At 47.2% G+C, this 27,904-nt stretch overlaps 1 protein-coding gene across 5 annotated transcripts in view; it reads left to right on the forward strand.

The window, feature by feature from the left end:
- Positions 1–27,904, forward strand: part of CENPE (centromere protein E) — a 1,295,748-nt gene that overhangs the window by 990,800 nt on the left and 277,044 nt on the right. For all 5 annotated transcript variants that reach the window (XM_069241483.1, XM_069241500.1, XM_069241509.1 and 2 more), the window contains one exon: positions 170–325. In XM_069241483.1, coding sequence (XP_069097584.1) covers positions 170–325 — 156 coding nt within the window. The remainder of the gene's footprint in view (positions 1–169; positions 326–27,904) is intronic.

A 27,904-nucleotide genomic window follows, 5' to 3' on the forward strand; every position in this document is an offset into this window, starting at 1 on the left:
CGTCTCCTAGATAATACTGTTAAAAATACTAGTTTATTATCCCTTATAGTTTTTTCAGTGTTTTAACTGTTATTCTATTGTTAATATTGAACTATTTTTTGCAGGTAGCTTTAGAAGCATTAAGTTTATCTGTTTGTTTTGTTGACTGAAACACAAAACTTTCTTTTAGTCAGTAGAAGCTGAAGAGGCATTAAGAATAGCTCAAGAAGAACTTAAACAGCAGAAATGTCATATGGACGAGCTACAGAATCAAGTTGAAGCTTATTCTTTAAGCCTTCAAGAGAAGTCAGTTGCTCTACAAACCGCGTTATCCCTTGAAGAAAAGGTACTATGAAGTAATAGTATGGTTGAGCATTAAAAATTCAAATTCAAAACTCTAGTAGTGAAACGTTAACAAAACTGCCACCAGGCATGAAGTATACAATGTGGATCCCCAGTGCTTTCTGTGATTGCTAGTAATATGTATTGCCTAATGTTTGTAAGATTAATGGAAATAAATACTAGGTTAAAGTCTGTTGCTGGAACAAGTACAGAAACATTGAGTATCAATAACATCGGGTCAACAACATCTACTGTAAAGATATATACAGTATTCTTTAACTTGGTAATTTTCAATGATATCCATAAATGCAGAATATGTGCCGAACTTTACAATTGAAGGTTCGTACCTTGTTGAACATTTTCTTCTTCTGTTATTCAGTGCCAGGCATTTAAATGAGTATTATTTACCACTTATCTACACAAAATGTGTCACATTTTCAAGGGACAAAAAGTGCTTTTAATGTGAGAAAAGAAACAAACATTAAAAGCAAACCAGAAATATCACAATTGCACTGGCGTTCACTGAACCTAGTGATACTTGTGGAAGCACACATGAGAGCATTTTCATCTTTGAAATCGTTTTTTTTACCAATGTCACACATACCGAAATGGCAGTATTTTACTATTCATTTTTACAAAACTGTTGCAGCTTTGTCACGTCCTTTGGTGAGTGTTAATTGATGGCAGTCTTCTGTTAGAGTATTCTAAACATAGATTACTCAATAGATTACTCACCTTTTGAAAATGTCCAGATGTGATAATGGATCCAGAAACTTTTGAGGAGTACATCTGTGCTACTGTACATGTGCACTGTGCTCCTCAGTGCCGTTCCTCTCTGGAAATGACAGATGGACCCTGTATAGGGGCCACTCCCAGCTGCTGGCATCAGTTCCTTTCTTTACACACCACCAGATGCAGATTCAAAGATACCTCTAGTCTCTTTGAGACCGCTTTTAAACTAATGCCAAGATGGCTGCCAACACTTCCTTGTTGAAGTGTTTGCAGCCAATCAAATCTCAGCCCGAGATCGGGAGTATTTGCGAAGCCTTTGCACCTCTATATATCTATATTTATTTTTCTTTTAATATCTCAAAAACTACTGAACGGATTTACACCAAACAACAAAAATACTTTTTTCTGGACCATTTCTGAGAAATTTGGTGTAATTCAGTTTAGCAGTTCGGGCTGTAGTCATGTTCAAAATTACCATGGAATTATAATGTTGAAATTCACGTTTTTTGATCCCTAAGTGAAAGGGAGAACATTCTCTTTCATGGAACAGAAGAGCAACGTAGGCAGCAACAGGCACAGTCTGAAGGTGGGACATCCAGGGAGCGAGGAGATTGTAAGTCCTCTACCAGGGCTCTCCCACCTTTCTCTAAGGACTCCAGGCATGGGAGATCCAAAAAGAGAAGCCACAAGCTAAAACAACGTTGTTCAAGGTTGATATCAAGGGCATTGACTTTGAGACAAGGTAGGGCACCAACATGTTTGCTGTCGAGAGCTGGGTCGATGTCGAAGAGGAGACAACGTTCGAAGTCAAGAAATAGGAGTTTGACATTGAGGGACACCATGACGTTGAGGTGAAGGAGAACGTCAACATCACAGTTTATCGAGATCGCAACGTAGGAGACTGACACTGAGGAGTCTCAACATTGAGGATGCCAAGACCATGACGTCTACCATCTACATCTGACTCAGAGTAATCCAGGGCGTATTCTCCACCATCACCCATAGTACTTCCAGACCCTCCTTCTCCTCTAATACCTGTTCCAATGCCTACATTTTCAGCACCTCCTACAATTCCTGCACCACTTCCAATGCCAGTACCGCTTTATAGGGAGGTTGGCCTGGTTTGTAGTGGGTACCTTATACCAGGTCCAGGTATCCTGGCCCACGCAGCACTACAACAAAGGATCCCACCCCACCGGAGAACCACTCAGGAAGCTGTGCGTCGGAGGGTAGAGTGCTGGGGGCAGGAGCTGCACAGTGCACAAATAACTTCATGGAAGTATGCCAACAAGCTTTGGCAACTGAAACACACGTGGTGCACGGGGTATTGTCTTGCTTGGGGAGGCAAGCTCTTACCTCCACTAAAGTAGGACATCAGGACTGTCGGGACCACTTCAGTCCACCACCCATGACGCTGGATCCACGCAACTCGTCAGGAGAGGGGACGCACGCCGCCAGTCGTCGATGCAGAGAGGTGCCTGCTGAAGCAGGGGAGCGATTCCTTCACTTCAAGGGAGATTCCTTCGTTCTTCTGGTGCAGTCTGAAGACAGGCTGTCCTCTGAGGATGCACGACTGGGAAACAGTTGCAGTTGCTGACAGAAGCTGAAGATGCCATGTTGCTGAAGTCATCTTTGCTTCTTTGTTGCAGTTTGTAGAGTTCCTGGAGGGCCCAGATGCAGTTTCTAGGGTGAGAAGCAGACATGAAGGATGCAATCTGAATCTGAAGAACCACCCAAACGAGAGACTCTAAATAGCCCTGAAAGGGGGATTGGTCACCTAAACAGGTAAGCACCTATCAGGGGAGGGCTCTGACGTCACCTACTGACACTGGTCACTCAGTTGCTCCCAGAGCTCCCTGGCAACTTGGAATCCACTATGGCACAACCCAGGGACCCTCTGGAGAAGCTCTGAGCACCCAACCTCCTAACATTTAACCCACCCTCCACCCCCGGGGTGGTGATGGGCAGGGGAGTGGTCACTCCCCTTTCCCTTTGTCCAGTTTCGTGCCAGAGGAGTGACTGGGAGGTCCCTGAACCAGTGTAGACTGGTTTATGCAAGGAGGGCACTCCATGTGTCCTTCAAAGCATTGCCAGTGGCTTGGGGAGGCTACCACTCCCCAGCCTGTAACACCTATTTCCAAAGGGAGAGGGTGTAACCCCTCTCCCAAAGGAAATCCTTTGTTCTCCCTTCCTGGGCTTGAGCTTCTCAAGTAACATGAGGTGGCAGCAACTTGGGCTGCTTGGAAACCCTCAGAAGGCTGTAATGGCAATGCTGGGAGTCCTGTAAGGAGCCCCCAGAGCGCATGGAATCTTACAACCATTGCTTGCAAAAGCAATGGGGTATGAATCCAACAAACATGCCTATGTTTGGAGCTGTAGCTGGAAGTAGGTATTGACCTATGTCCAGTACACGCGTAAAATGGCGTTCCCGAAGTCTGGGGAAAATGGACTTCGAGTTCCCTGAGTACCTAGGTACCATATACTAGGGACTTATAATGGGGCACCAGTGTGCCAATTGTGGGATGAAATACAGAGTTTTGGGAGGAAGAGAGCATAATCACTGGGGTCCTGGTTAGCAGAATCTCAGTGAACACAGTCAAAAACACTGACATCAGGCAGAAAAAGGGGGTAACCATACCAAGAAAGAGGGTCATTTCCTACAGATGGGCTTCCCCGCATGAGGGCTGAACTATTCAGTGCTAATGACTATCAATGGAGATCCCCTAAGAGAAAGGTTTCTTTCTTGTAGTCCCCTAAAAGAACTGTGATTACAGATCAGCAACCATTCCTTCCCTTTCAGTCTGCAAGGTAAATGTCACCTCCTAGACTGTGGAGACTTGATGGTGGCTTTAGACTTGCAGGACACACATTTCTGTATACTGCTTCTGTAGACGTACTGATGTCACCTACGGTTCTTTGTGAAACAAGAACATTTTCAGTTTGCTGTGACCCCCTTTGGTCTCAACACTGCTGCTTAGGTTTTCACGAAAGTGATGACAGTGGTAGCACCACACCTTCAAACGTCAGGCTTCCCAATCTATCTCTGCTTCGATGAAGATTGCAGGTGTATTAGACCCAGGCAGTTGTCAACCACCTCCAGACTAAGGTGAGCCTTCTGTCATATTTGGAGTTTACTACCAACTTGCTGGTTACACCTAAATCTTTCTAAGACACTCCCCTTCATCTGAGCCATTCTGGACGCAATTCGGTTTCATACCTGTCCTCTGGCAAAGAGAATTCAGGATGTGATCCAGATCTTTCAGGCTCTTTCCTGAATTTTATTGAGGTAGATTCTGAGGCTACTGGGACTGATAAATTCCTGCATCCTACTGGTCAAGCACATCAGGTGGCATATGAAGGCTATCCAGTGCATCTCTCTAACCACGTCCAGTGTAGAAGTCTGGCCTGGTTTGTAGTGGGTACCTTGGGTGTACTTACACCTTATACCAGGTCTCGTTATTCCTTATTAGTGAAATGTAATAGTGTGCTAGCAGCTTAGGCTGAGAGACGCTGCTGTAGCAGAGCAGCTTAGGCTGAACTAGGAGACATGCAAAGCTCCTGCAATACCACTATAGTTACACAGTATTTACACCCAAGTAAAGACAATACTCAGTGTTACCAAAAATAAAGGTAGTTTATTTGGGTGACACAAGGCCAAAAATATCATAGAAGTAATACTCATTCTGGAGCGAAGTATGATACCTTATTTTGGTGTCTAGTGTATAAATTGTGTAAGTAATTAGACATAGGATAGTGCAAACAATAGGAAATGCTATTGAATGGAATGGGAGAAAATAGGTCTCTGGGCAACACAAACCATATACTAAAAGTGGAATGCAAATCACGGATTTCCCCCTAGGCAAGTGTAGCATGTTTAGAATCGCTGGGAGAGTATCCCACAAAGAGTTCACGAAAGTAGGAGTAAAGTACTGCAAATTTCCTTAGGGCACAGTACAAGTCGTGATTAGAGTTATTGCAAGAACCAAGCAAGACTGCAAACAACAATTGGTGGATTCCTGGACCTGAAAACCTGCAAAGAGAGGAGACAAAGTCCAGAAGTCGGAAGAAGTTCCAGGAAGGACAGGTGCCCCTGCCAACCCAGAAGAGGGTGCAAAGGAAGAGTCCCCGGGTTGGATGAAGATTGCTGAAATGCACCAAAGGAAGATGGCTGCGGGTTCCTGCGTGATGCGATGGATGTCCCACAAAGAGATATTGGCTGCAGGTGAGTTTCGGCGCTGGATTTGTCAAACAAGCCTTGGTTAAAGCAAAGTCGTTTTGTGCATCAAAGTGGCTCTGCCTGGACCCAGGTGGGATCTGGGGGCTTCAACTTGGACTGAGGAGGCAGAAAGGGCTCCCAACACTGGAGGGAACCTACAGATGACCAGGCAGCACCCACGGAGGTCCCAGGACATGGGGACAAAGAAGGTGCAAATTGTGGTTGTTGCAGCACTACAAAAGAAATTCCCATGCCCCCGGAGGACAAATCAGCGAGTTGAGCGTTGCAGGATGGAGTGCTGAAGATCTTGGCCAGGCTTTGCACCAATGATTCTTGCAAATAGTGCAGAGAGACCTCAGGAGGTGAAGATGACATGGTGTACAGAGGTACTGTAGCATTCGGGGAAGGCAAGTTCTTACCTCCTCTAAATTTGGACAGCTGGGCCTTTAGATAGTCTGTATCGTAGGGGTCCACCACCTGTGTTCCAAGCAGCACGCTTGTCACCAGGAGAGGAGTCCAAGAGAACCAGTTGTCGACTTAGAAGGTGCCTGCAAGAGCAGGGAAGTGACTCTGTCACTCCACAGGAGACTTATTCGGTCCTTCTGGTGCAGGGTGAAGACAGGGCGCGCACACCGTGGAAACTGTTGCAGTTGCTGCCTGGAGCTAGAGTTGCAGAGGAAATGTAGCCCTTGTGGATACTTTGCTGTTACAGCGTTTCCTGGAGCAGTCTGTGGTCGATCCGAGGTCAGAGGATGAAGTAGTAGTTGCAGAGGATTCCTGTTGGAAACTTGCAAGCATAATCTGAAAAGAAACCCACAGGAGAGACCCTAAATAGCCCTGAGTGGGGGATTGACTACCTTATCAGGTATGGACCTATGAGGAGGGATCTCTGACTTCACATGTTGGCACTGGCCACTCAGAGGCCTCCAGGGTGTCCCCACACCTTAAAAAAAACAAGATGGCTGAAGTCTGGGACACACTGGAGGGGCTCTGGGCACCATCCCTGGGGTGGTGATGGACAGGGGAGTGGTCACTCCCCTTTCCTTTGTCCAGTTTCGCGCCAGAGCACGAGCTGGGGGTCCCTAAACCGGTGTAGACTGGCTCATGCAAGGAGGGCACCATCTATAACCTTCAAAGTATTTCCACAGGCTGGGGAAGGCTACCCCTACCTAGCTTGATACACCTATTTCGAAAGGGAAAGGGTGTAACATCCTCCTCCCAAAGGAAATGCTTTGTTATGGCTTCCTGGGACTGAGCTGCTCAGACCCCAGGAGGGCAGAGCCCTGTCTGTGAGGTGGCAGCAGCTGTAGCTGCAGTGCAAGCCTCAGAGAGCTGGTTTGGCAGTATTGGGGGTCCATGGTGAAGCCCCCAGGATGCATGGGATTGGCTCCCAATACCAGATTTGGAACAGGGGAAAATTCCATGATCTTGGACACCTTACATGGACATATTCGGAGTTACCATTGTGAAGCTACATATATGTATTGACCTATATGTAGTGTATGAGTGTAATGGCGTCCCAGCTCTCACAAAGTCTGGGGAACTAGCCCTGGACTGCGTGGGAGCACCTTTGCTACTCAAAGGGTGCCCTCACACTTAGTAACTTTACACCTAGCCTTCAGTAAATGAAGGTTTGACATATAGGTGACTTATAAGTTACTTAAGTGCAATGAAAATGGCTGTGAAATAGTGTGTGCACCTTTTCGCGCAGGCTGCAATGTGAAAGGGTTTGTAGGAGTTCCTTATGGGTGGCAAAAGAAATGCTGCAGCCCATAAGGATCTCCTGGAACCCCAGTGCCCCTGGGTACCTATACCATATACTAGGAACTTATAAGGGGGATCCAGTGTGCCAATTGAAATTGGTAACTGACGTCCCTAGCCTACAGTGACAAATTTAAAAACAGAGAGAGCATAGCCCTGAGGTTCTGGTTAACAGGGCCTTAGTGACACAGTTAAGCACTACTGACAACACACACATTAGGCCACAATCCATGAGCACTGGGGTAATGACCAGCAGGATCCCAGTGAGACAGGCAAAAACATTCTGACATACAGATAAAAATGAGGGTAACATGCCAAGAAAGATGGTACTTCCCTACATCCAGCAGTTGTGGTTACTAGACTACAATTGGGTCGGTAGCAGAGCCCTCTTCCTTCCCCACTCAGAGCCGATAGTGGTGATTGATGCAGCTGTCTGGGGGAGGTGGAGAGCAGAGACCTGGCTCCATAACAGCCTCCTGGAACTGAGGGCCATCGGCTTAGCATTCAAATCCTTCTCTCCGCCTATGAAAGAGAGGCTGGTGCAGATGCTTACCAACAACCCCACCACCATATGGTATTGCAACAAACAGGGCAGTGTGTAGTCATGGACTCTGTTCAAGGAGGTGCTCTGCCTCTGGAAGTGGTTGAACCATCAAGGAATCTTCCTCGTAGTGAACCACCTGTCAGGATCTTCGAATGCCAGGGCAGGCACGCTCAGCTGTCGATGCCTAGCTGATTGTGAGTGGCAGTTACTCTCGAAGGTGGCCCAAGGTCTCTTCCACTAACTGGGCAAAACTTGATTCGATCTATTTGCCATCACCAAGAACGTGCAATGTCAGCAGTTCTACGCGTTGGGGACACATTCGGCATAGAGTGGAACGTTGCACTCCTGTATGCCTTCCATCTGATGCCACTCAGAGTTCTGAAGATCAGGAATGAGAGGGCCCAAATCATCACGAGAGAGTATGGTATCCAGAACACCTTGGCTTGAGCATCTGTCCACCGATCATGCTGCCCCTCATGGAGGACCTGCTATTGCAACAAAAGGGCCTTCGCTCTCTCCACCTTCATGCCATGAGGTTTGAGCAACCAACAGCTGAGCAAGTCGATCTTCCTCCAGAAATAGTGGTTGTCGTTGTGGCATCCTTGGATAAAAACGGTATACATCTGTCATTGGGATGAATTTGTAGTTTGGTATCCAATACACCAGATTGATCCTCTCCAGGCCTATTTAACAGACGTTCTACTTGTGGTTCATGTGGCGCTTAAGGCTTTCTTTGCCGTCCTTGAAAACAAAATCTGTGCTTGTCCAGACAGACAACACAAGAGCAGTGACCTACTTGAGCAAGCAAGGGGGAACAAGATCCAGACTTTTGTCTTTTGAAGCCCAGACAATCTGGAATTGGTTGATAGCCAGAGACATGAGAATCACTGCAACTCATATTCCAGGGGTTCAAAACATTCAAGCGACTCCCTAAGCAGGGATCTTCAGGAAACCCATGAATGAATTCTTTACAACAAGGTCGTACAAAACATTTTCAACATGTGGCTTTTCGTCTAGTAGACCTATGCACAACCACAGAAAACAAAAACAAAAATGCCCAGACTTTGCCTCTAGGGGCTATCAGCCAGGGACAATGGGGAATGCCCTATCGAGCGACTCTTCACACTTTCCTCCGATCCCCTTGATTCCATTGGTTCTCATCAAACTGTTTTACTCGAGGGCCAGAATGATCTTGATGGGTCTGGTGTGTCCCCAGTGTAGGAGGCTGGCCTGGTTTGTAGTGGGTACCTAAGGTAGTTACACCTTATATCAGGTCCAGTTATCCCTTAGTAATGAAATGTAGGCAGTGTCTAGCAGCTTAGGCTGGCTATCTAGGGGTAGCTGTAGCAGAGCAGCCAAGGCTGAACTAGGAGACATGTGAATCTCCTACAATATCACTATAGTCGCACAGTACTTATACACAATAAATGACAATACTTAGTGTTAACAAAAATAAAGGTACTTTATTTTAGTGACACAAGGCCAAAATTACCTTAGAAGCAATACCTCCTTCTGGAGGTAGACTAGTAAACAAAATCAGGTAAGTAAACAGTAATAGAGTAGTGCAAACAGTGGAAAATGCAATAGGTTGCAGTAGGCCTAGCAGTAACAAACCATATACTAAAATAGTGAAATGCAAATGCCTAATACCCCCCTAGGCAGGTGTAGTGTGTAGAGGGGTGCTGGGAGTGTAAGAAAACACTAAAGGTAAGTAAAATACCACACCCCAGAGCCCAGGAAAGCATGAGTAAAGTACAGCAAGATTCCTTAGAACACAATACAAGTTGTGATGAAGAATTATGCAAGAACTAGGCAAGACTGCCAGCAACCAACAATGGATTCCTGGACCTGAAGACCTGTGGAGAGAGGAGACCAAGTCCAGAAGTCAAAGAAAAGTCCAGGAAGAACAGGAGCGCCTGCCAACCTGGAAGAAGGTGCCAAACTTGATTTTCCGGTTGGAAGAAAATTACAGAACTGCACCAAAGAAGATAGCTGCGGGTGCCTGCTTGATGCAAGAGATGTCCCATGTCGAGTTGTTGGATGCAGGCTGTTTGCTTTGCTGGGTTCCGCCAACAAGCCTTGGTTCATGCAAGTATGTGGTTTGTGTCAAAGAGGAGCTACCAGGACCCAGGAGGGACCTACGGGTCTCTCCTCAGACTGAGGAGACAGAGGGGGCTCATCACTTCAGAGAGCCTTCAGAAGACCAGGCAGCGCCCACGGGAGTCCCACAACACTGGGAGGTTCCTTCGGTTCTTCTGGTGCAGGGTGAAGACAGGTAGTCCTCAGAGCGTGCACACTTTGGAAACTGTTGCAAATGGTGGCCGGAGCTGAAGTTGCATGTCACAGGAGTCGTCCTGGATACTTTGTTGCAGTTACAGCAGTTCCTGCAGCAGTCTGCGGTTGAACTGATGGTCAGAAGCTGAAACAGAGGAGTCCTGGAGGAATCTTCCAAACCGAATCTGAGGAAACACCCAGAGGAGAGACCCTAAGTAGCCCTGAGAGGGGGATTGGCTACCTACCCAGGTATGCACCTATCAGGGGGGTTTCTGATGTCACCTGCTGGCACTGGCCACTCAGAAGTCTCCATAGGGTCCCCACACCTTGCAAAGTAAGATGGCTAACGCCACAGACACACTGGAGGAGCTCTGGGAACCACCCCTGGGGTGGTGATGGACAGGGGAGTGGTCACTTCCCTTTCCTTTGTCCAGTTTCACACCAGAGCAGGGACAAGGGGTCCCTGAACCGGTGTAGACTGGATTATGCAAGGAGGGCACCGTTTGTGCACTTCAAAGCATTTCCAGAGGCTCTGGGAGGCTACCCCTCCGATGCCTTTAACACCTATTTCCAATGGAAGAGGGTGTAACACTCCTCTCCTAATGATTTGTTCTGCCTTCCTGGGGATTGAGATGCTCAATCCCCAGGAGGGCAGAAACCTGTCTGAGGTGGCAGCAGCTGGGGCTGCAGTGGAAGCCTCAGAGAGCTGGTTTGGCACTACTGAGGGTCCATGGTGGAGCCCCCAGGGTGAATGGGATTGGCCCCCAATACCAAATTTGGATGGGGGAATTCAATTCCATGATCCTAGACACCTCACATGGACATAGTTACCATTGTGAAGCTACATATATGTATTGACATATGTGGTGCATTCTTATAATGGTGTCCCCGCACTCACGAAGTCCGGGGATTTGGCCCTGGGCAACGTGGGGACACTTTTGCTAGTGCAAGGGTGCCCTCACACACAGTAACTTTGCACCTAGCCTTCAGTAAATGAAGTTTAGACACACAGGCGACTTATTAGTTACCTTAGTGCAGTGAAAATGGCTGTGAAATAGCGGGTGCACTATTTCACTCAGGCTGCAGTGGCAGTCCTGAAGAAAGGTATGTCTGAGCTCCTTGTGAGTGCAAAAGAAATGCTGCAGCCCATAAGGATCGCCTCGAAACCCAACGCCCTGGATACCTAGGTACCATATACTAGGGAATTATAAAAGGGGTTCCAGTGTGCAAATCAGAATCAGAATTGGAATATGGAATTCCTAAACTATAGTGACAAAATTTGGTACATAGAGAGAGCATAAGCACTGGAGTTCTGGTTAGCAGAACTCCATTGACAGTCAAGCATACTGATAACACACATGCCACAAGCTATGATCACTGGGCTCCTGGCTAGCAGGATCCCCCAGTCTAAAAATGGGGGGGGGGAGGGGTCACCATGCTAGACAGAGGCTACTTTCTCACACCCAACAGTGGTTGTTCAGACATTCTCCACATTTCAGGACGTCCACATGTGAAGCTGCCATACAGACTGGATCTTCTCACGAAATTTGGAGACTTAGATGGATAGCCCCAACCTCTTCCCCCTTGAGTTTGACAACATGGCTCCTGAGCTAGTCCATTATGGGCATCTGAACCTTCCATGAGAATGCATGAAAATTCTCAAGGAGTCTAAACGACTATCAATACGTTCAGTCTATTTTTTCAAGTAGAAGAGATTTTGAGTTATATAATAATGTGGACCCAACAACCTGTCAAGAAGATGGCATTCTTCCATATTTACTCCATTTGGCCAAATCTGACCATTTCCTTTCCATAAAAGTTAATTGGGCGTCACAAGCCTCATTTTCCAAAATCCCAGTTATAAAAATACCTTTTAACGGGTTTTCCTCCAGATAAGACATCGATCTCGTCCTTGGGAGCTCAATATAGTACTCTTTGTAGGAAGGTAGCCTCTTTCTATCCTTGTTACCCCTACTTTTGGCCTGTTTGTGAGTATATGTCAGGGTGTTTTTACTGTCTCACTTGGGATCCTGCTAGCCAGGGCCCCTGTGCTCATAGTGGAAACCCTATGTTGTCAGTGTGTTTGGTATGTGTCACAGGGATCCTGCTAGCCAGGACCCCAGTGCTCATAGGTTTGTGGCCTATATATGTTCCCTCTGTGGTGCCTAACTGTATACCTGAGGCTCTGCTAACCAGAACCTCATTGTTTATGATCTCTGCTTTCTAAAATTGTCACTGCAGGCTAGTGAATAATTTTACCAATTCTCATTGGCACACTGGAACACCCTTATAATTCCTGTGTATATGGTACCTAGGTACCCAGAGTATTGGGGTTCGAGGAGATCCCTATGGGCTGGAGCATTTTCTGCCACCCATAGGGATCTCAGACAATTCTTACACAGGACTGCCACTGCAGCCTGAGTCAAAAAACGTCCACGTTATTTCACAGCCATTTTCACTGCACTTAAGTAACTTATAAGTCACCTATATGTCTATCCCTCACTTGGTGAAGGTTAGGTGCAAAGTTACTTAGTGTGTGGGCACCCTGGCACTAGCCAAGGTGACCCCACATTGTTCAGGGCAAATTCCGCTGACTTTGTGAGTGCAGGGACACCATTACACGCATGCACTATATATAGGTCACTACCTATATGTAGCTTCATAATGGTAACCCCAAACATGGCCATGTAACATGTCTAGGATCATGGAATTGTCACCCCAGTACCATTCTGGTATTGGGGGGACAATTCCATGCACCCCCGGGTCTCTAGCACAGAACCCGGGTACTGCCTAACTGCCTTTCCGGGGTCTCCACTGCAGCTGCTGCCAACACCTCAGACAGGTTTCTGCCCCCCTGGGGCCTGGGCTGCCCAGGAAGGCAGAACAAAGGATTTCCTCTGAGAGAGTGTGTTACACCCTCTCCCTTTGGAAATAGGTGTGAAGGGCTGGGGAGGAGTAACCTCCCCCAGCCTCTGGAAATGCTTTGATGGGCACAGATGGTGCCCATCTCTGCATAAGCCAGTCTACACCGGTTCAGGGATCCCCCATCCCTGCTCTGGCGCAAAACTAGACAAAGGAAAGGGGAGTGACCACTCCCCTGACCAGTAACTCCCAGGGGAGGTGCCCAGAACTCCTCCAGTGTGTCCCAGACCTCTGCCATCTTGGATTCAGAGGTGTTGGGGCACAATGGACAGCTCTGAGTGGCCAGTGCCAGCAGGTGGCGTCAGAGACCCCTCCTGATAGGTGCTTACCTCTTTCAGTGGCCAAGCCTCCTTTCTCAGTAGCCAAACCTCCTTCTCTGGCTATTTAGGGTCTCTCCTCTGGGCTATTCCTCAGATAACGAATGCAAGAGCTCACCAGAGTTCCTCTGCACTTCCCTCTTCGACTTCTGCCAAGGATCGACCGCTGACTGCTTTAGGGCGCCTGCAAAACTGCAACAAAGTAGCAAGACGACTACCAGCAACATTGTAGCACCTCATCCTGCTGGCTTTCTCGACTGTTTCCTGGTGGTGCATGCTCTGAGGGCTGTCTGCCTTCATCCTGAACTGGAAGCCAAGAAGAAATCCCCTGTGGGTCGACTGAATCTTCCCCCGCTAACGCAGGCACCAAACTTCTGCATCACGGGTCCTCTGGGTCCCCTCTCATCCTGACAAGCGTGGTCCCTGGAACACAGGAGCTGGGTCCAAGTGTCTCCCACAGTCCAGTGGCCCTTCTGTCCAAATTTGGTGGAGGTAAGTCCTTGCCTCCCCGTGCCAGACAGCAAACCTGTGTACTGCGTGATTTGCAGCTGTTCCGGCTTCTGTACACTTTACCAGGACTTCCTTTGTGCACAGCCTAGCCTGGGTCCCCCACAACGCCCTGCATTGCCCAACTCACTGAGTTGGACTCTGACGTTGTGGGACCCTCCTTTGTGACTGAGTCAACCACTGTCCTCAGATCTTCTAAGTGCCTGTTCCGGTTCTTCCGCAGGTGCTGCCTGCTTCTGCGTGGGCTCTCTGAGTTGCTGAGCGCCCCCTCTGTCTCCTCCTCCAAGGGGCGACATCCTGGTCTTGCCTGGTCCCCAGCAGCACCCAAAATCCTCAACCGCAACTCTTGCAGCTAGCAAGGCTTGTTTGCAGTATTTCTGCCTGGATACACTTCTGCAACCTCCAGCACACCGTGGGACATCTTCCATCCTTTCATTGTTGCAGAATCTTCAGCTTCTTCCACCCAGAGGCAGCCCTTTTGCACCTTCATCCGGGGTTTAGTGGGCTCCTGCCCCTTCTGGATACTTTTGTGACTCTTGGACTTGGTCCCCTTCCTTTACAGGTCCTCAGGTCCAGGAATCCGTCTTCAGTGTTTTGCTGGTGCTTGTGGTTCTTGCAGAATCCCTTATCAAGACTATTCTGTCTTTCTGGGGTAGTAGGGTAACTTTACTCCTACTTTTCAGGGTCTTGGGATGGGGTACTTTGGACACTCTTACTGTTTTCTTACAGTCCCAGCGACCCTCTACAACCTCCCATAGGCCTGGGGTCCATTCGTGATTCACATTCCACTTTTGGAGTATACGGTTTGTGTTGCCCCTAGGCCTATGTCTACCTATTGCATCCTATTGTGATTCTACATTGTTTGCACTACTTTTCTTACTGTTACTTACCTGTTTTGGGTTTGTGTACATATAACTTGTGTATATTACCTCCTAAGTGAGGGTATCCTCTGAGATACTTTTGGCATATTGTCACTAAAATAAAGTACCTTTATTTTTAGTATATCTGTGTATTGTGTTTTCTTATGATATTGTGCTATATGATATAAGTGGAATAGTAGGAGCTTTGCATGTCTCCTAGTTCAGCCTAAGCTACTTTGTCATAGCTACTTCTAACAGCCTAAGCTGCTAGAAACACCTCTATTCTACTAATAAGGGATAACTGGACCTGGCACAAGGTGTAAGTACCACAAGGTGCCCACTATAAGCCAGGCCAGCCTCCTACACTCATGCAGGCCCCTTTTGAGGCCATTCACAAATCATCCTTGCAACATCTCTCGGGTGAAAACTGCTTTCCTCGTAGCAGCCACATCAGCACGTAGGGTTAGTGAAATCCAGACGTTGTGTTCTCTTGAACCTTACACAGTCTTCCATTCCAATAAGGTAGAGAGGAGGACTCACCCGAAATTCCTTCTAAAAGCTATTTCCAATTTTCATGACAATCAGAGGATTACCTTATCAACCTTCTTTTAGCGTCCGTCCACACTGGCTGAAAGAACACTCCATTCCCTTGATGTGAGGTGAGTTTTAAAGTTTTACCTAGACAAAACGTGAAACCTATCCAAATCGGACCAATTGTTTTATTACAGTCTGGTCCATACAGGCCTAGGTACTTCCAAACCATCCATCACCGGATTGATAGTATCCTGTATCCTTTTAAGCTACTAAAAAGCCAACAGGACTTTATCAGATAGACCTAAGGCATATTCTATTAACTTCTATAAGAGGCTACTGCCTCTTTAATGAGAAATGTCCCTGTAGCTGAAATTTGCAAATCAGCTACATTGAGGTCTGTTCACACGCTCACCAGTCACTATTGCTTGGTCTTAGATGGTAGAACGGATGCTCAAGTAGGACAGGCCTCCCTCAGGAATGTATTTGCTTAAATTGCTAGTTTAGTTCTTTTTGTCTTTTTCACCGCTGTTGGTGGGGTTGGGCTTGCTACTCTATTCACTGCTCATGACTATCAATGGAGAATCCCCTAAAAGAGAAGGAATGGTTTCCTACCTGTAATCCCAGGTCTCTCTTATGGGGAATCTCCATTGAAGTCATAAGCAACCCTCCTGCCTTTGCGGTGTAGATGACAGAGGTGACTATGGGACCTACCTATCACATCTCGTCAAAAAGATCTGAAGCAACTGACACCTGCTCTGCATGATGGGATACTGGTGGTCCCTGGGTCCTTAAATCAAAGATGCTGTTTTTAAACTCCCATAAAGACAGGCTATAGGACTACACTGTCCTGCTGTCCTTCATTTCTCAACTTTTACAAAAAGGGTTTATAAGAGTTTTAGCTGAGTATTGGCTTTATATATATATATATATATATATATATATATATATATATATATATATATATATATATATATATATATATTTTAAGTTTCCTGATCCTTTAAGTACAGTCTGAAGAATTTGGCCATTGGAGCCTGTTCTATAGGCTGCATAATGTTTTATCCTAAGTGCTTCTGCAGGCCTTCCTGAAGAAAGGCGAACATCTACACTTAAGAAGATATAAGATGGTGTAGGACGCCGGCTTGGTGTCTGGTGGGTACCTCTGGTACTTACACCTTATACGAGGTCCAGATATCCCTTATTAGGCTCTCTAGAGGTAGCTGTGGATGAGCAGCCAAGACTTATCTAGGAGACATGCAAAGCTCATGCAATACCACTGTAGTCAGTTACAGTACTTACACACACGAAAGAAACACTAAGGGGGTCATTTCAACCCTGGCGGTACAGGACCGCCAGGACTGAAATGACAGAAGCACCGCCGGGGCTGGCAGTTTCCCGCCACAATGACTCCGGCGGTAGTAATCCGCAAGGGCAGCGCTGCTAGCAGCGCTGCCCAGGGGATTAAGAGTCCCCCTACCGCCAGCCTTTTCCTGGCGGTTTGAACCGCCAGGAAAAGGCTGGCGGTACAGGGAGTAGTGGGGCCCCCTGACAGGGCCTCATGCGGCTTTTCACTGTCTGCTCTGCAGACAGTGAAAAGCGCGACGGGTGCAACTGCACCCGCCGCACGACCACAACACCGCCGGCTCCCATGTTGCGGCCCAGCAGGGATGTCATAATGGGCGGGAGTGCGGCTGCATTGGCGGCCGCACAGCGGTTACAACTTGGCGGGCGGCGGTTGCCACCCACCAATGTTGTAATGAGGGCCAAAGTGTTGCAAAAATAATTGTACTTTATTTTGGTGACACAAATGCAAAAAATACCATAGAGGCTATACCCCCATAAGAGGTAAGTAATACACAAATAAAATACACTAGTATGCAGAAATAGGCATAACAACAGTTAGACCACAGGGCAATTAGTGAAAATCACTATAGAGAGAAATAGCCCTAGGAGGAGCACAAACCATATACTAAAAAAGTAGAATGAGAAAATCGGTCCCCCACGTAGGTAAATGGAGTGTATAGATGGGAGTCCCACAGGATGGGGGACACGAAAGTTGAAGAAGGAGCCCACACAGGACGACGAAAAGTGATCCCACGCCGCCAGAAAACCACTCCGGGAGCTATGCTTCGCAGGATCGAGTGCTGGGGGCTGGAGCTTCAAGATGCCTGAAGATCCCTTGGGAAAGAAGCCAACAAGTCTTGGCAGCTGCAAATGATGTGATGCACGGGGGTACTGTCCTGCGTAGGCAGGCAAGAGCTTACCTTCACCCAAGTTGGACAGGTGGAAGAGAGGACCGTCTGGACCACTTCAATCCTCCACCTGTGATGCAGGATCCACTCAGCTCAGCAGGAGAGAGGATCCACGCAGCCGGTCGTGGTTGCAGTTGGTGCCTGCAGATGTAGGGGAGTGATTCCTTCACCCCAAGGGAGATTCCTTCTTCCTGGTGCAGACTGAAGACGGTCTGTTCTTGGCGGATGCACAACCGGGAAAATGTTACGGTTGCTGGAAGGAACCGTTGATACAATGTTGCAGGAGGTGTCTTTTTTGTAGCTTGTCAGGTCCTGGAGCGCCCAGTTGCAGTTTCTTTGATCAGAAGTCGAAGTGGAGGGTGCAGAGGAATTCTGCTGGAGTCTTGCAACCTGAATCTGAGGAACCACCCACGAGAGAGACCCTAAAAAATCCTGAAAGGGGCATTGGTCACCTAGCTGGGAAACCACGCATCAGGAGGGGGCTCTGACGTCACCTGCTGGCACTGGCCACTCGGATGCTCCCATAGTTTCCTGCCAACCTTGAATTCAAGATGGCAAAACCCAGGGACCCTCTGGAAGAGCTCTGAGCACCACCCCTAGGGTGGTGATGGACAGGGGAGTGGTCACTCCCCTTTCCTTTGTCCAATTTCGCGCCAGAGCAGGGACGGGGGGGTCCCTGAACCAGTGTAGACTGGTTTATGCAAGGAGGGCACCAAATGTGCCCTTCAGAGCATTGCCAGTGGCTTGGGGAGGCTACCGCTCCTCAGCCTGTAACACTTATTTCCAAAGAGAGAGGGTGCAACACCCCTCTCCCAAAGGAAATCCTTTGTTCGGTCTTACTGGGCTTGAGCTGCTCAAGCAACAGGAGGGCAGAAACCTGTCTGCGAGGTGGTAGCAGCTTGGGCTGCCAGGAAACCCTCAGAAGGCTGTAATGGCAATACCGAGGGTACTCTAAGGAGCCCCCAGAGTGCATGTAATCATACAACCAATGCTTGCAAAAGCCCCGGCACTCACAAAGTCCAGTTAAATGGGCCTGGATTTTGTCGGGCACCTCTGCTAGTTCAGTGGTGCCCTCACACACCGGTACTTTGCACCCTGCCCTCTGGGCCAGAAGGCCTGCCATAGGGGTGACTTATAAGTGACCTGGTGCATTGAAAAGGTGATTGCACCTTTTCACACAGGCTGCAATGGCAGTCCTGTAGAACCCTTTGCTTGGGCTCCTTATGGGTGGCAAAATATATGCTGCAGCCCATAGGGATCCCCTGGAACCCTAATGCCATCAGTACCTAGGTACCATATACTAGGGACTTACAGTGGGGCACCAGTGTGCCAATTGTGGGATGAAATACAAAGTTTTGGGAGGGAGCATAATCACTGGGGTCCTGGTTAGCAGTATCCCAGTAAACACAGTCAAACACACTGGCATCAGGCAGAAAAAGGGGGTAACCATACCAAGAAAGAGGGTACTTTCCTACACTGGGGAAGTATTGAAAAGGTGAGGAATCTGCGGTTAGATAGTCTCTACCAGCAAGAGCTTTACAGAAGGTAAGTAACTTGTTCTTTTGTGCCATCATACGCAGATCCAGAGCTACCTGCTAACCTTTTCCTCATTAGTTGAAGAGTGTTTTCTCAATCACTTTTCCCAGTGTGGTTGGAAAAAAAAAAGTCCACTCTTGAAACTACAGTGTTTAGACCTTATGGTGACTGTTGCAAGTAGATGTCTGACAGATCCCCCACCAGGTGTATCTGTTTGTGTTCAAGCCCTGACTGTCATGTGAGGAGTGTGCCTTATGCATCCGAAGTCGATCCAGTATCACAAAGCTTTATGTTGCCAAACATTAAAAGAAGCGTTGGAAATCCCATTCCTGCTCGAAGTCAAGGGTGCTAACCCCTTCCCTCTGCCAAGGATGATCTTACAACAGGTAGTCTTCTAAATCGAAGCACAAAAACACCAAGCAGAATTCTTCCTAGTCCCACCACTTTCAACTTGAGAAGCTGTGAAGACATCAGGGTGTCTCTTGGATCCTCATTCCAAAGCTCAAACAACTTTTTGGTTCAGACTCTGACCAGAGCCAACCAGGTTTTAGGGTTGACAGTGGTGTTGAAGGGGAATATTGTCTCCAACATTATGAACATTTTGCTGATGACAACTTCTACCTAGATTTATAGGACACTAGTGAGTTCAGCATGTCCCCAGACACTGGGTTGCTTTCTCCTTCTGACTACCAACAGAAAAGTGTCTCCCTTGTTGTGGTGATGAGGCTTGCGACTGAGGTTTTAGACTTAAGATTGCCTACTATGGAAGTCAAAATCATTTTTCCAACAGAGGTTTTACAACCTGGACAAACTTATTTGAATTATTTTTTTCCCATTTAATGAAGCCCTGACTGACACCACGTGGTCACATGATTGAATCACTTATGATGTTCTCCATTGAACATGCCAGTTGCTAGGTGCCACAGACTAGTGTGAGGCGACCCTAATGAGAGTTTGGTTCAAGCTTCCACCAACAGGATGAGCCCTAGTTCTTTTACCACAAATTCTCCTGTCAGTTGCAAGGCATTGGGAAATTTGGAAATCAGTTTCCTCTCCTATTCTAGCCCTCCAGTCATTTAATGCTTGCTGTTTGCCATGAAGATAGACACCCTATGTTTGTGGACATGGTTGGCAGGATCTCACTGCCAGCCCTTTAGGAATTTTGGGTCACTTTGGCTTTACTCTTCCAGGGTGGTCAGAATGCCACAAAACTCATTATCCCTTCTGGACTGGACACTACAACTGCTTGGGCAGATCAGTTGGCACTAGCGTGGTACTTCAAAGGCATGGTTGAATGCAATCCACTGGGGACTTGCAAGCTTCTTTAATGGACATAATGTTTGATGGGTCTTCCTTTTTTTGGTGAGAAGATCCACATTGCAACATTTCAAAGCAGGTTGGGCCATGGTGCGTTTCTTAGGATTTTCTACACCAACAAGACATTATCCTCACCTATTCCACCCCCTTTAAAGGCGTGCCAAAGGGTCGCTAGCTTTACTGCTCAATCCAAGGCCCACTGCACACCACAGCAGGCACCCCAGTCCTAAGTGGGGTGGGGGAGTCAAACATACAAGGCCCAGGCCCTCAAGTTAAGTTAACTTACCATTCTCTGCACTATACACACACACACTCCAAGAAGTACAGGCTATTTTGGTCAAAGGAGCCATAGAGAGGGTTCTGGCTGAAAAATGAGGACTGACTGCTAACTTCCATTATTTGCTCATGCTGAAGAAGGGTGGAAGCCTTTGTCCTAATTTAGATCTTCACCATCTGAATGTTTTCTTGCAGAAAGAAAAATTCAAGATGCTCACCCTGGCTCAGGTTATTTCTGCCCTGGCCTCAATCGACTGGATGGTGGTTTCCGCCCTGTAGTATGCTGTAGGATGCTTACTTTCATATACCAATCCTGCAGTCCTACAGACATTACTTGCAAGGTAGGTGTATTATAAGCATTTTCAATTTGCCAACCTCCCCGTTGGCCTCCCTAGTGCCCCTCAAGTGTTTGCAAAAGTGATGGCGATGTTCGCAGTACTTTGGAGGTCGGGGATTCAAGTTTTCTCCTGCTTTGATGGCTGGCTGTTGAAGGTAGGCTCGACAGAGGCAGTAGTGGACCTCCAGAATCAATGTGCTGAAGTCACACCTGACTCCTAAAGAGGCTTCCCTTCGCTTTGTCCATCTTGTATACAGTGATGTTTTGGGCATTCCCTCCACCCAGCAAGAACAAGACATTCGGGCTATGATCCTGATGTTTCAGCCTTAGTAATGGGTCTCGGTGAGAGATGCTTCTAGGCTTTTGAGCCTTTTGGGATCCTGCGTCCTGTTTGTATACTCTGTCGGGTGGTATATGTGGACTCTGTATTTGAACCTGAAGTGTGAGTTGGCACGGCACCAGGAGAACCTGTCAGATTATGTCCAGGTTTTGAACGTCAAAAAATACCTGCTGTGGTGGCTCAACCACAGTTGGACCAGTGGCAGACCTCTTTGCCTGCCCTACTGGGAGTTCAGGTTAGTGACAGATGCATGAATGCTGAGATCGTTAAGTCATTTGGAAGAGATCGTGTTCATAGAACTCTGATCTCTGGCAGAGACTTGTCTTCACATCAAATTGTTTGAATTGGGAGCCATTCTCCTGGAGTTGAAGGCCTTCCTACCCCTTTCCTCAACGGGAGGCTCATTCATTGTGGTACTGCAACAAGCAGGGCGGGCGTGGGTTGTTTGGTCCTGTGCCAGGAAGCTCTTCACCCCTGGAACTGTCTCGAGTGACATTGCATTTCCCTGGTTGTGATATACTTGGTGGGATCTTTGAACCCCAGGGCAGGTGGGAGAAACGGAGAAGCACCTGGTGAATCACAAATGTGGCAACGGGCATCTTCTAACTATGGAGAGAACCCTGCCTGAACTTTTCACCACATCAGAGAACGTGCAATGTCAAAACATTTGCATGCTGGAATTGCCAAGAAGGTGCTTTCTCTGAATACTGGAGCACAGGACTCTTGTATACTTTTTCGCCACTATCACTTGTCCCCCAAGTTCTGAGGAAGATCAGATGCAACTGGGCCCAAGTCATCCTAGCGGCGCCAGGATTGGGCAAGGAGAATGTGGTACCAGAAACTTCTGGGTACTGGCATCTGTCCTCCAATCAGGCTAGTGGTTCACAAGAATCGCCTATCACATCGCCTTTCCTCAACCAGAAGCTCCCTAATCTCCGATTGCATGCGTGGAGATAGTGGCAGCAGTTGACAGCACTCAGTCTGCCTCTCAAAGTTGTGGGTGTGATTCTGGCTTCCAGGCATCCTTCTGCTGTCTGTCTGCTCTGGGCTCTTGGATAGCTTTATAGTCTGGTGTAGCTCCCACAATACTGATCCTTGGCAGGCCATACTGTTTGCCCTATTGTTTGTTTTATCTCTGTCCCAGCAAGGACTTGCATTGGGCACTGTTAAAGGTTATCTATTGGCCCTTCCATCCTTCTTATGTTACCCAGACCAACTGTCCCTGGTCATATTAGTCATTGTGAGAAGATTTTTGAAAAGTTTGAAACCAATTATTCCCTCAATACCCTTTGTAATACCACAGTAGAATCTTAATTTAGACCTTGCTTTCCTAATGGTTGCACCATTGTTACCCATTCACAGCAGTCAGGAGACTCTGTAGAAGGTTTTTCCAGTCCCTCTGACTTTGCTTAAAGCTCTCTCGCTGCAACCACGTCATACAGCTTCATAACACCTTTTGTCCATTGCGTGGAAGATAAGCTATTGGTGGGATTCTCTGGAGTATAGAAAACGACTTCACCAAGGTGGATAGTTATCGCCATCAAGATTTGCTGGCCAAAATGTAGCTTTTACCAGAGCCAAGGATGCTACAACTGCGCTGGCACAAAGTGTGCCTGTACTTGACATCTGTCGTACTGCAACGTGGGTATAGGTACACACATTCATGAAGCACTGCTGTGTTGACGGCTCTGAAGGGAAATGCATTTTACCCATTCGTCCCTGCAGGTCTTTTTAATCTGAGCCATTCCCCTGACCCACTACCTTCAAGTGGTACTGCTTTGGTATGTATTCTAAAGATGAGGAGTCTGCTGTTCGAAGTATCCATCAGAAGAACAAGTTACTTACCTTCAGTAGTACTCTTTCTGGTGGATACTCTAACCAGGGGTTCCTCACTTTGTTTCTGCCTCCACGTTCTGTAAAACTGTCTCCTTTCCAGTCTAAAAAGATCCCACTGTAGAAATTTGCACCCTGGTATTGGTGATTATTTTTTAGCTCTACATCCAATGATGCAGACAAAGTAAAGTAAGAAACTGGTGTCAACATGCAGGGTTGGCCCTTAGTTCCATTCCTCCTGGGTGGAACGAAGTTGTCACTGAGCCCCTCCACATCACCTCCTGGCAAGCAGGAGCATTGCTGTTAAATTTTCTGGATCCAGCCTGGGGATATTCTAAAGATGACGAATCTTTGGTGTGGAGACCGCAACTCAGAGCCCTTACAAGCCCAACTGCTGGATGTTTTGTTGTTTGTTATATCTTAGGCGCAGCAAGGTCTTGTAGTGAGCACCATTAATGGTTATTTGTTGGTCCTTTTAGCCATTTTGCACTTGCCGGACCAACTGTCTTTGTTAAAGTCACCTGTTTTGATGTGGTTTATTAAAGGTTTGACACATGTTCTTCCAAACTATTTGTGGTACTACACTGGGATCTTAATTTGGTCCTGACATTCCTCTTTTGTACTCCCTTAAAGTCAATGCAAACCGGCTTGTTGTGTCTACTGCTTCTCAAAAGAATCTTCCTCATTGGAATAACTTCAGCTTGTCGTATGAGTGAGCTTCAGGCTCTCTTGATGCAGTTGACCTACAGCTCCTTTTTTTCAGACACTTTGATGTTGAGGACCAGGGCTACCTTTTTGCTTAGTTGTGATGCTTTTTCATGTTGGGCAATCCATCACTCTTCCAATGTTCTTTGCACTGCCTCACCCTGCCAAGGAGGACCAGACACTCCGTTGACTGAACCCCAAGAGCCTTGAGCTCTTACATCAATTGCATCAAAACCATTGGTTAGATCAGCTTTTTGTGGGTTTTTCTGCGGCTATGAAATGTAAGATGGTGCAGAAAACAACTCTGTCATGATAGATAGCCCTCTTCATTGAGAACTGCCGAGCTTAGGCAAAGAAGCAGCCTCTGGAAGGATAGGGTAATTTCACCAGGGTCAAAGCTACTACACAGTATTGACAAAGGGAGTACCTGTTTCTTACATCTGCCAGGCCGTGGCGTAAGTGTTTGTGCAAACATTCACAAAGCACTACTTCCTTCCAAGCCAGGTCTGATGGGAAAGATGTTTTTTTGCCCATTCACTCCTGCAGGACTTTTTTGATCTGAACCCACTTCACAGACCCTCCACTTTGGAAAGTACTGTTTTGTTATCCATTCTAAAAGTAAGGACTCTGTGGTGAGAAGTATCCATTACAATAAGTTAATTACCTGTGGGTAACGCTCTTTTTGGTGGAGCCTCTGGTCACAGCCATCTTCGCAGATAGGGAGTGCACATTTTCCTGTTCATCTGACTAGTTGCAAGCAATCTTGTCAGAGTTGAAGACAGCCATCCCGCGCCCATCTTCCCTGGGCCTTCCCATCAACCAGCTGAGAATACACCTTCAGCTAGTGAAGAACATTCTCTTAATAGTGGCTGTTCTGGAAACAGAAGTGTTAATTTTGTGTGCAGTCAACCACACAGCCCACTCTACCAGCAAGTCTGGGACATTAATGATATGATCCTGATGCTTCAGTCTTGATTACTGTGTTCAGCCTCAACAGTTCTTAGGCTTCTTGGTACTCTGACCTTGTGTATCCTGCTGGTGCCTCACTGCTTTTGGCACCAGTGGAACCTCTGCCTTTAATGGACTCAGCACTGTTGGTCCATACAGTCCAGGGCCTTCGATGGTGAATGAAAGATTCCAGCCTGACTTGCAGCATATTTCCGAGCCTATCCAGAACTCACATTGGTAATGGATGCATTGACTCTGGGCTGAGGAGGCCACCTGCACAAGATGGGGATCAGAGGCACCATATCATTCATCTGGGGCTGCATGACATTCATCTGGCTCTCAAAGCCTCCCTACCTTACATCAAGGGCAGCCGCAACGAACTTCTGTAGTAACACGATTAACATGTGGTACTGTAACAAACAGTAAGGTTTAGGGCCACATATGCTGTTCCTTGAGCTGCTGAGGCTGTTTTGCTGGCTGGACCTTCTGGGAATTTCTGACTCTCAGCCATCTGGCTGTTCCTAATGCCATATAGCTTGACCCCAAGAGGCATCTGAAAGTTGTTCAAGAAGCTATTCTCCCTTGCAGCATTCCTTGGTTAGATCATTTCACTTTCTCAGAACTCTGTCAAATGTTTCACACTCTCGATTTTTCACCACAAGGTTTCCATGAAGACACATTCTGCACTCCTTTGCACTTTCCTGTCTCTGCCACTGCTTGCCTGTGTACTGAAGATAAACAGTAGTGACCAGGCTTAGCTTATCTAGACAGTCCCACTCGGGGCTCAGATGGTCTGGAATACTGACCTGCTGAGTCGAAGGATCTACCCTTAGCTCCATGCTACCACTTTGGTTGGACTTGCTCTCCCAAGAGGGCAAGATATTACACCTGAACCTCCACAACCTACACCTCCATGTTTGGGTATTGAGCAGAAACTGCTGAGCAGATTCAATCTGTTCTGGACAATAGACAATGTTTGTGGTCATATGCAAGGACTGTTGTTTCTTATCTTCTGTTTGTTTTTCTCTTTAGCCTGCTTTTGTTATGCCTCATGTAAAGAAATGCCTTTTCTGTATGATCACCTAAATGTTTGCTGCTGGTTTTTCTACTCAGAGTACACTAAAGCCTGCTAACCAGACCATGGTCCAACTGGCTTATTCCATATTGGTTAAGCTAACTTACCTATAAGTCCCTGGTAAATGGTACCCAGGGCATGTAAGCTTGAGGGTGCCTCCAAAGGATTGCAGCACTGTTTGTGCCACCCTGGGTGTGACACAAGATAAGCAAGACTACCAGCCCACCTTTTGCAGGCTGAAAGGGCAGTTTAAACTGCTAGCCCAACTTTGTTATTTTAAGTAACTGCAAAGCCATACTCCCCCCTTGTATATGTGTAAGTCATCCCTGTAGAAGGCATACCAAGTTTTGGGGCAGGGTGCCACATATCTCATGGGTATAACATGCATTTTACATGTTCTGATATTTAGAACCCAAATCCCGTTTTTACTGTGGAAGGGCTTGGTCGCCCAATTTGCAAGTATAGTTAGACGCTGTCTCCTTAGCTGTTCTCTGAAACTGTGCAACCAGTGACTCATCCAAGGTATCAAACAACTTGCTGCAGTGTGCAACTTTAACAAGTTGCCACTTTGTTCCCCTTAGTCCCTGTGCCCATATCGGTTGCATGTGGGGTCCTGATACTGAGACAGTTTTCTGCCTTTCTGGGGAGACTTGCTAATAACCCCCAGGAAAGGATACAATACAGGCCTGTTCTGGAAAGAGTTGTCACTTCCTTCCTGCAGGAAGCCACACAAATGTTGGCCCAGTAGGCGAGCTTCAGAGGAGAAGCTACTTTTGGGAGGCAAATGGGAAATGCTTGGGAGAGGGTCTGCTCCATTGTTCAGGTAGACCGGCTGGCACTAGGGACAGTAGAGCGGAAACTCGTTGCCAAACCTGTTTTCCAGGGAGGTGCAGCTACACCCTTAGGTTGGGCTAGGGAGCTCCACACATCAGGAGAGTGGTCCTGCCATATTGGAAGTGGTTGGGCAGAATGGTACTTCCAGGGATACCCAGATGCCGCACTTTGCAGTTAGATGTCATCAGATGGGAAGGGAACCTGATAGTCCATTGGCTACCAACTGCATCCAGCCCTTAGGGCATTTTCTAAGCATAAGTAGGGCATCCCTGGCACCCCGAACTCAGATCTAGACTGAACTGGAAGAAAGACAGAGGAAGGGCTACCCTGCTGCGCCGTGGAACTGGCAAATTGAGGCTGCATCATCGTGGTCGGCACCTGGTAGCTAGGAAAGAAGAGGGACTGTCCTTTGCAGGGCTGTGTCTTGCTCAATAAGTCGTCTCCAGAGCCCATCCAAAGCCAAGAGACTCCAAAGGTCAGCTGACTGGCGTCCTGTTCGCAGCACAGGGACACAACAGCTGAAGAAGCTTTATGGGGCAAGTTGGTAGCTCAAAGTCTTCAACCAGCCGCCACTGTGCAAACCAGGACCCAATGCACAAAGTTGCACCCGAGTTTGTTGAGCCCAGGAGTGCCATCTGTGTGCAGTTGGGACACCCAGAGGACGAGTTATTGACACAGGAAGGATAGACTGGTGAGAGCCAGCACTCAGAAGATTCAGGTGTCAACCCCGTAACTGGGATCACCTCGTCCCCTTCATGAACCGAGTAGCAGTCGTACAAGACCCTATACGACTGCATTGCATCCTTGAGCATCTTAAGCATCCTTCATCCCTTACATCAGTACCACTTCTATAGGAAAGCCCTACTAAGCATAAAAGTGCCTGGAACCGACTGAAGACTGCTTCATCTGCTGAGGTGGCTCTTTCTGAGGGCCTTGCTAGTCCCCCTGACTGGCTTCCTACTGGAGTTGGTCATCTGAAGTGACTCTGACTGCTTCTCAGTTAGTCCAATTTTTTCTGCAAACCTTTCTAAGAGTCACATTTGTTAAATTTGTCAATGATTGTTCATGGTTGAGTAAAATTAATTGATCTACTATACCTTTTAAATTCTAAATTCCTAGAACCCTCCAGTGGATCTTTTTCGTTGTGGTGTTTAAAAATTTATTAAAATAGTCTATTTTTATAAATTGATGTTGGATTCCTTTGATGTCTTGTCTATTTCTTCAATTGTTTTGGTGCTGTTTAAATACTTTACACTTGCTCCTTTGCGTAAGCCTTGCTGCTCAGAGCCACAGTTACCCAGAGCTAAGGTTTGACAAACGAAACCTAAAAGTCCTAAAACAGTTGGTAAGTGTATAATAGTGTAAGGTCGCACAACCACACCCCTTAGTACCCGCACTAAAAATGCATTAGCATTCTATTTGCTGGAGGTCAAATATTTCGACACCACATTCTTCAGCGCAAC

The sequence above is a fragment of the Pleurodeles waltl genome, chromosome 1_2 (genome assembly GCF_031143425.1).
Source record: "Pleurodeles waltl isolate 20211129_DDA chromosome 1_2, aPleWal1.hap1.20221129, whole genome shotgun sequence".
In the NCBI taxonomy this organism is placed as follows: Eukaryota; Metazoa; Chordata; class Amphibia; order Caudata; family Salamandridae; genus Pleurodeles; species Pleurodeles waltl.